General features: G+C 38.1%; 2 protein-coding genes across 2 annotated transcripts; one reads left to right on the forward strand and one right to left on the reverse strand.

Annotated features, from left to right (window-relative positions):
* Window positions 1-909: 909 nt before the first annotated feature.
* Window positions 910-3,193, forward strand: LOC116265967 (uncharacterized). Its single transcript, XM_031646988.2, has 2 exons — window positions 910-1,024; window positions 2,415-3,193. Exon 2 carries the CDS (start codon window positions 2,433-2,435, stop codon window positions 2,856-2,858), a length of 426 nt encoding a protein of 141 aa, XP_031502848.1. The 5' UTR covers window positions 910-1,024; window positions 2,415-2,432; the 3' UTR covers window positions 2,859-3,193.
* Window positions 3,194-4,436: 1,243 nt separating this feature from the next.
* On the reverse strand, window positions 4,437-9,526 carry LOC116266125 (uncharacterized). Its single transcript, XM_031647227.2, has 8 exons — window positions 9,213-9,526; window positions 9,005-9,108; window positions 7,717-7,807; window positions 6,777-6,892; window positions 5,799-5,858; window positions 5,623-5,688; window positions 5,005-5,214; window positions 4,437-4,766 (listed from the first exon to the last, which is right to left on the reverse strand). Exons 2-7 carry the CDS (start codon window positions 9,059-9,061, stop codon window positions 5,020-5,022), a joined length of 585 nt encoding a protein of 194 aa, XP_031503087.1. The 5' UTR covers window positions 9,062-9,108; window positions 9,213-9,526; the 3' UTR covers window positions 4,437-4,766; window positions 5,005-5,019.
* Between the last annotated feature and the right edge of the window lie 1,449 nt (window positions 9,527-10,975).

A 10,975-nucleotide genomic window follows, 5' to 3' on the forward strand; every position in this document is an offset into this window, starting at 1 on the left:
GATGATCATATATGCCGTTTTTAGCAATATATATATTTTTAATTTTAATCATTTGGTGATTATTCAGCAAGAGATAGAGAGAGAGAGAGAGACAAAGACCAGTTGCTACTAGACCCTCATATACCATACTCAATGGAATCATCTAATTCTAATAAAATCATATGGTCAAGTTATTTATTTGAGGATGTTTGGACCACCTCAAAACCTGTTTTTTGAAAACCACTTTTTTCAAAACAGAGTTTTCTTCATGTTTTTAATAACCTAATTGGGGGGCCATTTTTCAGCACTATTCATCTTGCTTTGGAAATATCTCAACAACCTTGGTCGTAAATAATGTTATGATGTAAAACTCATTTTTTGTCATCCAAGTTTCAAAAAGTGAAAACCTGGTTTCTGTCAGGTCATCTAAACATAAAAACTACGTTCATTAAAAAAAATTAGTTTTCACAAAACCAGATTTTCAAAAAATCATTTTTTCATAGTGTCATCCAAACGCAACCTTTATTTTTTTTCCCCACAATCAAACACGCCCTTTTAACGTTTTTAATAATTGCAGTTATTTATTTATTTTTAGTTTTTTTGGTTGTTTAGAATAGCAATATCGAGAAATTGAGAATTTTTCTTTTATGGGGATATTGTTTCCTCATGATTTTAAAAGGTTCAATTTTCAAGATTTCAAGTTCTTATTTAACAGTTTTTATGAAACTTGCGGCATTTACTAGAAAAGTAAAAAAGTGTGTGTGTGTGTGTGTGTGTGTGTTAAGTACAAGGTACAGTGGAAAAAGAAAGATGTACTAATTGCCTTCCGATCAATTAAACGGACTCGTAGAATCGGCCCGTTACCCGATTCGATTCTGAAACTGAATTTAACAACATTCTGAAGCACAATATCGTTAACGCGTTAGTAAAGACACGACGATTCTTTCGCGTTCACTACGTATAAAAGCCCCGTCATCCACTCAGCCGCTCCTCAGGCGGGAGGAAGAGAAACAGAAGAGGAGACGCAAGAACTTGTGAGAAAGAGGTAACAAATTATCGACGTATCTTTCGCTTACCTAAGAATCTGAACTCTGCCATTTATTTGCCCGCTCCCCAAAAGAAACTTGCACTTTCTACTGAATCTGTTGGATAAGGTCCTCCATGGTCGTTTTTCATCAGCTTTCTCTTTGTTTCTTGGTTCAACCCTTATTCTTTTGCATTTTGCTGTGCGACTGTCAGAATAACCATGGGAAATGCATTTAGGAAGGAAACTCTGGGGTTTAGGAAAGATTTGGAGTCCATAGTATGGTGCCTCTCCTACATAAGTTCGTCGGGCCCGAGTTTCAATAGGTAAAATAACCTGTATGGAATGATTAGTGCCGCTTCCTGCTGTAATTGCAGAGTTGAGTGAACATGTACTTGACAGGCTTAGAATAACTATCTTCGCGTGCATGTAACTGGAGTTTGTTGATTTTATGTAGTTATTTTTGGGGATTCATTTATGATAACCATATGGGTGTTATGTAATGATGCTTTTATGCCATCTTATGCAAGATATCAGACAGTAGCGTTTGTCATCAGTTGCTTACATGTTATTCTTATTTCTTCTTCCTTAAAAAACTAAAAGCTGATCATACTTTGCTTTCTAAGGAATTATACATCTCTTGCCTGACCAAGCTTGATGCGAATACCCCACAGAAAAGGGACGTTGTAAAAGCTCTCTTGAATCGTATTCTGAATAATCTCTTGAAATGTTCTTTCTTCTTTTTGGTTGTTCACGAGATTAGCTCTTTTCCCTTTCTTTGGAGGATCATAGTTACCGGTAGCCATTGCCTTCTTATATGGAGTCTTGTTTGATGCATTTTCCATCCGTGGATCTGCCACCCTTTCCTGTTCTATTTTAGGCATGCGTAATACATGTTCCTTCTGGATCAACGACAGCTTCAACTTCTTTGTTCACAACCCTTGGATTTTCTTGATCTTATTAGTTCTTGATTTGATGTCATCTGTATCTTTTTTCGTTGAGTGCGCTGCTTTGTTTTACAATAATGATATTGATGCCGTAAGTGCACTAGTCACCAAGTGCACATGATTATCGTCCCCAATAGGTTCATGTGTTCTCAGCTAATAAATAATAATACCAGATGGCGTATTATGAGACAGCATTATGTTTATTTGCTTCAGCAGTTTTATTTTATAATTCACATCGAAACCTGTGTTCCTGATAGTGTTGGAAGTTTAACTTTTAGTTGGTTAATAGCATTACTGTTATTTGTCTCAAAATTTCTTTGGATGTATATTGGGACCTCTTTCCTCAGATGGCATCAGACGTTTGGTTTTAGTTGGTTGATACCATTACCTTGATTTGCTTCAGCAGTCCTTATCTCAAGATTTTCTTTAATAATGTATCTTGAAACCTCTTCCTCTCAATACAGGAGGTGAAAGCCAGAGCAATGTCAAGCAGTCTTGGCTTCATGGCCTCCTTCAGGCCTGGTTCAAGCATCTTTATAGCGCCTAAAGATGCTAAAGTTAAACAGATGCCAGTTGGAGCTGTTTCAGCAAGATACAAGAAACCATTGGAGGAGCTCTATAATGTTCGAGTCGAAAGGAAAGCATCAGAGGAAAGGCTTGAAGAGCTGGGAGTTTCGAGATGGTCAATATGGAAAACTGGCAAGTGTAAGCTGCCATGGGACTGGCATGTGGATCAGCAGGTTTACATTACTGAGGGGAGCGTGAAAGTCTTCCCTGAGGGCTGCAAGGAGTGCATGGTCTTCAATGCTGGTGACTTGGTTAGGTATCCTAAATGGTTTGAAGCTGACCTTCTGTTTGATGGACCATATCAGGAGCATTATAGATTCCGAGCATATGGCGATGATTAAGGAACTTTTCCCTGAGTCTGGTAGTTTGCCTGTCCATTGATACACATTTACAGATAGCTGTCTAGCTTAACGTATAGTACAGCATTTATTTTATGGTATAGTGTTACTTCTTGATGCTAAGAAAAGCATATTGAGTATAATGGATGTGGTTGGGTGCATCTCTTTAGAATGAGACCCTTCTTGAACCGATTTGATTTCTGATAGGGAGGCCCGGCCAGGGAAGTTGGTTGCTGTCTCAGAGATTTTCAGTCAGGTTCATAAGGGAAATAGATCAGAGAATTCTGATGTTTGTTTTCTGTCAAGTTCTTCTCAAAATGGTAGAATGGTTTTGATTACCACCATTACAAAGGGGATGTTACATGCAAAACCAGCAATTATCCTGAAATTTGCATTATTCAATCTGCAGCTAACTGAAATTGTGTGTACCTTCCTTCCAAATTCACGTCCGAATTATCATGTCCAACTGCGTATAGAGTGTCCTCTTGATTGTCTATCATGTGGAGATCACTGTTGCCCTGTTCAAATCTCGATCTCCTTATGCCAGTATGAGCAGCTTAGATTCGGGTGAAGTCCAGCACTACCCTATTCAACTTAATCCTCGATGTCAGGCCTTATTTTTAAATCCCAATCTGGATCCAAGGTCCTTGGATTGCAGTCACATGGCGGACCTGAGTATAGGTTCAGTTAAGCCCATTTTGGTCAGTAATAAGGCATAAAGTTCCTTGCTAAATCCGACTAAAAGGACATAAAATTGGATTAATAATTATATCCCATCCATTTGCACCTCCAGATTTGATGATGACCATTTGCATCTCTAAATATAACAATGACTAAAAGCAGATCGAGTCTCTGTTTACATCCCCAGTGTCAAAAGATTAGAGGGTTTAACGTCACGTCATGGTTCTTTTTAATTTCGCTGATTAATGGTAAATGGAAGATGAAATTATCGAAAGGGAACACGTCAAGCATAAATTTAGTGCCTGGCGTCATGGATCTCAAGTATGCAACTGACAAGCTAGCGTTATCAAGTAACCGTGGAATTTTTTACTCTAACCTCTTATTATTTTGAATACCCTGTGAAGCACAGGCATCACCGGCCAGGAATTGCTTCCTCTCCAGTATGTAAAACCTTTGAAATAGAGGACACCTGCTCTTGACATCCTCCACCCTTCAAATACCATTCACAAGCTGCTTCGACATGCTTATCACCTTTTCCCTGTAGTAACTTATTCTCGTATAGTTGAAGAATTTGATCTTAGAGTTGAAATATTTGGAGATCTGATTGAAAACTCGATCAACACCAAGAAAGTGCTTAAACAACAGAAACCCTGTACGTCTTGTGACTTCTCTAAGAGGTGGCTCATGGAAGAAGGCCAAGAGTTTGACAGCAGAGTGCTTCTTTTCATGTAATTTGGCAAGCATTTTGTCTGACCACTGGTAATCAACAACAAACAGAAAAAAAGAGGGTTTTTTTACCAGGAAATGATGAAAATACTGTGAACCAATCTCGGCCTACCAAGGTTTCTGGTTGAACATCATAGTTGGACAAGGATCCAGGACGCCATGACAAAGGGGACATGGAAAAAGGAAACAGAAACTCATTATTTTTGCCAATCATCCAACAAAAAGGAGTACATGTATGCAACTCATGTGATGAGGAAATCTGCCAACCCTGCACACAACGTGGTTGGCAATGTCGAATTGACGATCTTCTACCATGTCACAGTATCATGGTCTCTTTATAAATATGAACTACAGCATCTTTCTCTCATTCTCATCATTTCAGAACCAGTAAAAGTGAGCCGATCATGTCCACAAACTTTCCTCTGCTTTTATCGTTTGATTCATGGTAGCGGAAAGAACAAGGTCAATCATTGCCACAACGCATCGACCTAGGGATTGTTTCACCTGGCAAAGGGTTAGTCAGTGGTTAGATCAGGTAGATGAGGAAGGTGCATATCATATTTCTCAACAGAAAAAGTACACTACAAAGATCATAAAAGGTCACAGACAAGATGCATATAATGCATAAATTACTCGCACGACCTTGGGATCGGCAGATTCAACGATGGTCAAATCCAATTGAATCTATGCCATGCAGCAAAAGAAAGATAAAATGAAGTAGAAGAAGAGGATGGTGGATAACCTGCACAATCAGAATTCAGAATGCACCACTGCCAGTGGACGTGGAATATCCAGAGGCTTGCAATTCCTTCAGGGTGCTTGCCAGCCAGTCTAGACCTTCATAGAGACCATCTCCTTTAATTGCACATGTTCCCTGAATATGCCATCTTCTGTTCCTCAGATCACGAAGTCCAAGACCTTCACAAACTTCCATTGGACTCATGGCTCCTCGCTACGGATGCCAAAGGTACAATGTCGTCAGCAAAAGGTGAAGCATATTTAAGCATTTTAGACAAGTGTATAACATGCCAAAGAACGAGCTTCCATCGCTATATGACTCTAGGACTCTGAATGTTTTAGACACACATAACATATATATGGTAATGCAATTGTCCTTTTTGACGTATACATGTTCAATAATGGGCATAGGCATGCGGGCATGCACAAGGCTGCAAAACTGACAATAGCATAATTCATGATTCAGTTAACTGTGCAACAATGATACCATATGCATGTAGCTGCGCATTCACAATGTCAACCTAACCCAATATACATTTGTGGATGCTCAAGTATAATTTTCAAGAATTACACCTGCAAGGACATTTTTACACCGTTAGTTGATTAAGAACATTTTACCTACCATGTCTTGTTTGTTTGCAAATACCAAGATGACACTGTTCAACATGAATGGGTCGCTAATGATTGCCTGCAAAAGAAAAATCAAGATACAAGCCATATATCAAACAATTCTTTTCTACATTCATAGTCGTATATTGTAACAATTTGTGTGGATTATGCAATAAAAAAGAAGATAACCTGAAACTCTGCTTTTGCTTTACCAATGCGCTCCCTGTCCAAAGAATCAACAACATAAATCTGCAAGATTTAAAGAATCCAGTGTAAATAATCCTGCCATATTTCCTGTCATTACGTATCAAATAAAAACATTCACGATTATTCATCTCAAAGAGACAAGGTAATTGGTTATGACAAGAAGTCAGCATCACCATCCTGGCGCATTTCATTACACACCTATATCTAAGATTAGGTTAACACAAGTACATAAAGAGGCAGGCAGCTGTCGCTGGAAGTTGGGGCATTCAGTAATTCAGTGCTTCGACTGTTCACTTCCAAAAAAGGAAATAAAAAAAAAGAAAAAAGGAAAGGAAAAGGGGAATGAATTCGACTGAAACTATGTAAACACAGAATCAGGAACCATGTGTTAATCCCTGTTCACTCAGTCTATAATAGATATACTAGTTTTACTAATTAATAAATGAAAATTTCACAAAAGCATGTTCAAGTTTGATGGAATTAAAAAAAAAAAAGCTTAAATTTTGACTTCTCTCCTTAGCACGTCAAATACATAGGAAATAAGGGGTAAAATGAAAGAAAGAAAAAAAGTAAGCGTGTTTTTGTTATTCAATCAAAACATGAGTGTGCTTTTGTAAAAGTTGATTAGTTAATAGCAGAGGACTATTCAGATATACTGCAGAGTTGTCACACATTTAGCAAAGTTATTAAATTAGTTGAGAAGAAATATGTGAACTGGATTTAGATAAGAAAGGAAATTGAAACTTTGTGAGTATGAATTATTTAATATTTTATATACCAAAAGGCAATTGAAACGGAGATAGCAATCAGAAGAACAATTAAGCATAGATAAAAAAAGTTTATCGAGTGAATGATCACAACTATGAATATGATTCGAGCTTACCCTAACAACGTCTTATTGAAAAAAAGTACTCAACCACACTATTGTCAGAGCAAAATTGTGAAAATTTAGTCGCATACCAGGCCATCAGTATTATTAAAGTAATGCCTCCATAGAGGTCGAAGCTTCTCCTGGCCCCCAACATCCCATACAGTGAACTGTACATTTTTGTACTGAACCTTCTCTACATTGAAACCTACAAAGGATGAAACTGTAAATCAGACCACAACATGTACGATCATATAATCAATAGACTGTAACTCATAAATATTTAGTTGAGAGTCTTGAGACTTGAAAGATGTATCCAGCATGCATCATGAACAACCCAACTAATAAGGCTCACAGCAATTTAAATGTTAAACTCAAATTGAGCTCCTATAACCCAAAGTTCTTAATTTGCACAGGTAAACTTTGAAAGGGTTCTTTACTTCTGTATTAAACCCAAATCGAACTCCTATCTATCATAAGGAGTTGTTCACTCAGTTTGCACAGTAAATTTTGAAAGGGTTATTTACTTCTGTAACTACAGAATCAGAATTTTATTTTACAAGGTTCTTTACTTGGTTCACGTAGGTACCTTTTCATGTTTGAGATGTCAAAAATTTTTGCATTTAATGATTGAAGGAAATATCCGTGAATTTCACCATGGGACAAAATTTCATGTTTTCCCAGACAGAGAAGTTCTAAAGGTAGTTGGTGTGTAAATTGTACACGAGTGAGGGGTGACTCATTTATTCACATAAACTGTTCAAAAACTTGTATCCTTAAGAATTTCACATCCTAAATGCAAACAGATACACCAAGTTTTCAAATTCTATCACATAACCCATGATTTCCACTCTATATCTCTTGAATACACATCTTAGAAAATCATAGAAATGGCTAAGTTACCATATTTTCATCCGTATCAGTGCTAAATGGCTATGTTACCATATCGGCATATCCCTATCCTTATGCAAGCAATGTAGAGATTCAACATGACTAATATTTCAAAGAAATCAAGAAAACTAAGAGACCGACCTATGGTTGGCACAGTGGATAGAACCTCCCCAATGTGTAGTTTGTACAAGATTGTTGTTTTTCCAGCAGCATCCAGTCCAAGCATCACAACCTATGCAGGTAAATGAGAGACCCAAGATAATTAAAATTTCCAACATCTCCTTACATGCCAAAAGGAAAGAGGCTTAAATGACACCAAACGCTTAATTGGATGTATCAGAAGTAGTTTCTTTATGGGTTGTAGGACAGTTTGCTGAACCTTCAAGACGTGTTTCAAATCAACTATAGGTGGAATGCAATGTTTATCATGTCCCATACCCTGCTCTTAAGGAACATCACATGCTTCTCACACGGAAACACTAAAATGAAAGCAGCTTTTGACAATATTATAGAGGTTTTCATTGTCAAACATGTAGAGCAAACAAATTCGACAAGTAATACAAGGAAAGCACGAAGTTAACCCGTAAGAGAGAAAAGGAAAGGATCCAAAGTACAATGCAAAAAAAGTTGTGCTAGGGTAACCTACGTTAGCTTCCACTGCATGAAACTATTCCGTAACACTGCGCTTTCATCCATTCCAAAAAAGTAGACACCTACGATTTATACACTAAAAAAACCAGCCTACAACAAACATTTGACTGGATTCAAGGAGAACAAATTTATGGCAAGTAACAAGTGCACCATTTCCTCCTTCTATTTCTCATGGCATCCAACATTCCAGACAGAAGGAAAAGCAAGGACAGCATGGATTAATGCTTAAAAGGCGATTCCTTGTCCGATTACATAATGTTCGTCTTATGTTCATGTCAAATTATATGTCAAATGCACGGCTCACGCTTCGCATTCCGACCATTAAACAAGAAAGATCGAGTAAGAAGGTGGCTCCACGGAAGATTTTTACCTCCCAGACAAGATGGAGATTCAGACATGCTACTAAGAATTCACAACATTCTCTCTTTTCATATAGTCAGACGAATGAATCATAGAATCCAGTAGGAGAGAACCAAGTGAAAGAACACTTCATAAATCCACCAAAAATACAACGGCCAAGCAAAAATTTTATTTCCAAAAATCACAAGCACAACAAAATCTAATTTCCGTAATATACAATCTGTTGCGAGAAGAAACTCAATTTGAAACTAATGCATCCAATTCCAAATTTGCTCTACCAAGGACAACTGGAAGACAACCAATTCGTTAAAATAGTTTACCCCAAATAATTGTAGAAACAAAACATAGAATAACAAACTAAAGGAAGACCATAGCAACAGAGAAGAAGAACTTGCGAAAGATGGAAGAAAAGAGGCACCCTCATCTCTTTGTTGCCGAAGAAGGTATCGAAGAGCTTCCTGAAGGCTTGACCCATCTCTGGCTTGTTGCCAGACCAATACCCACCACCTTATAGGGACGATACTGTTACAGAATGTGAAGATCAGACCACCAAGTGATGGGAAATCCCCATCTAACCGATCTAACTCAATCTGGGGGCTATCAATTAAAAACAGAAGGCCACCCACCTATGATCCCTTCACTCTTTCCCTTCGTTCACTCCCTCTTCACATCTCTCTTCGTGCAGTAGTCCCCATCTGTTGCTCTTCTCTCTCCTTTTTTATGATTTTTGCCCTCTCGCTCCCCAATAATCTGCCTCCTGTGTCACTGCCTCTGCCACCGATTCTCGTTCTTCTCTTCTGCTTTCCTTGATTCCAGTTACTCAATCCCCAGGAATAGCCAGAAGATGAGAAGGCAATTCTCTCTCTCTCCTTCTCTCTCTCTCTCTCTCTACCAGCTAGGCTCTGACCCGGCTCCCTTCCTCCACATTCTGACCTGGCTTTACAGGAAAGGTCCCACAGTTCCCACAGTCCCACTTCCCTTGAATGCGTTCGGTTTGTGTGGGCTCAGTGAATTTGGATCTGTATCATTTCGATCAAGCATGTTCCGGGATATTTCTGTAAACTGATCTGTTTGAACCCAAAACCATATCTCTAACCTTTCCGCATTTCACTGTAAAATCCTTCTCACGGCATTTACGTAGCCTCGGCTACCACAATTTGACATAAATAAATTTTAATGGTCAAAATCAAAGTTTTGAGTCTCTTGTCTTTGTCTATGGAACAGGGCGTGGAGACAGACTTAAAATACATGGAACAAAGATGCCAGGATTAGAGATATTCCTTTGACTAAGCCAAAAGCAAATGTCTTTGGCATTCATAAAAAACCAACAAAAAAGGCCTCCGGTTAACTCCGTGGATCCGATGGGAGGAGTTTTGCTCATTCGGCAAAGGCCACAATGCCAAAGTTCAACTATTCTTAAAGCTAAGAATCTCACTAGTTCACAATGTCAAAAAGTACGGGGTTAAATTGTAGATATGAGTTAATCAAATACATTCTCGGTAATGTTAAACCACCCACGGGAATTACTGTATCATTTATAATTCATCTAAAAATTTCCACCAATACCATTCATCATAAAATCGAAAAGATGTATGAAAACGAGCGAAATTACTATAGAACATCGAAAGTTCCATCCACAGATGAAATCAATCAACAGCCAGGGAAAAAGAACAGTGATTTTAGTGGAGATGTATCATCATTCATTTAACATTGTCTACGTTGGGTTTCGTTCTTGTTTGACGATCATACACAATTTTCAGCAATTCAAACATTCCAGCCTGCATACAAGCACCACGCATGAAGAAACGATGGTGAAGGTCGGCACAGAAAACGAACACCTCCAGAACATCCACGGTTCCCCGGACAATTTGAAAACACATGCGCCCCCATAACCAAATGATTTTCCTTCACAGAATAAAACCAGCCTTTTGTAACATAGCCCGAGAAGAACGCCACTTAAGGAGGCCATGATCTATGGCTCGCATCAAGCAGTCAGAAGATTCTGTTGTTAATATACCTCGCCTTAATCATTAACATGCTGCATATTTGAATCAAAGCCAGTTCAGTATAGCAAGACAAAGAGGGCACTGTCACAAATGTACAATTATCAAAAACTTGAGCAGCCAGTGAGAAACAAATATACCGAACAAATGGAATTCGAGAAGAGAAAATGTAATATGCTTATGACATATACTGAGTTTTGTTTTTGAATAAAAATGGAATCCACTAATATGCTTCAGGAATTCAATTACAGACGATTCCTGCAATCAAAATTTCCTGGTTTTACATGCACAAGGCAGTTGGTTGATCAACTCGAAAACAGAGAAGTGACATTAGAGAAAAGAGATGAAGCCTTAAAATATAGCAACAAAAGATCAAGATATCTCTC

This window comes from Nymphaea colorata, chromosome 12 (genome assembly GCF_008831285.2).
Source record: "Nymphaea colorata isolate Beijing-Zhang1983 chromosome 12, ASM883128v2, whole genome shotgun sequence".
NCBI classification, from domain to species: Eukaryota; Viridiplantae; Streptophyta; class Magnoliopsida; order Nymphaeales; family Nymphaeaceae; genus Nymphaea; species Nymphaea colorata.

Bases quoted from the DNA above. Each gene is read 5' to 3' on its own strand.
- LOC116265967 (XM_031646988.2), top strand. From the start codon at position 2,433: ATGTCAAGCAGTCTTGGCTTCATGGCCTCCTTCAGGCCTGGTTCAAGC.
- LOC116266125 (XM_031647227.2), bottom strand. From the start codon at position 9,061: ATGGGTCAAGCCTTCAGGAAGCTCTTCGATACCTTCTTCGGCAACAAA. The intron at 7,808-9,004 runs GTGCCTCTTTTC...TTACCTGCATAG, and splicing joins TCGGCAACAAAGAGATGAGG to GTTGTGATGCTTGGACTGGA. The intron at 5,859-6,776 runs GTATGCGACTAA...TAAATCTTGCAG, and splicing joins TTAATAATACTGATGGCCTG to ATTTATGTTGTTGATTCTTT.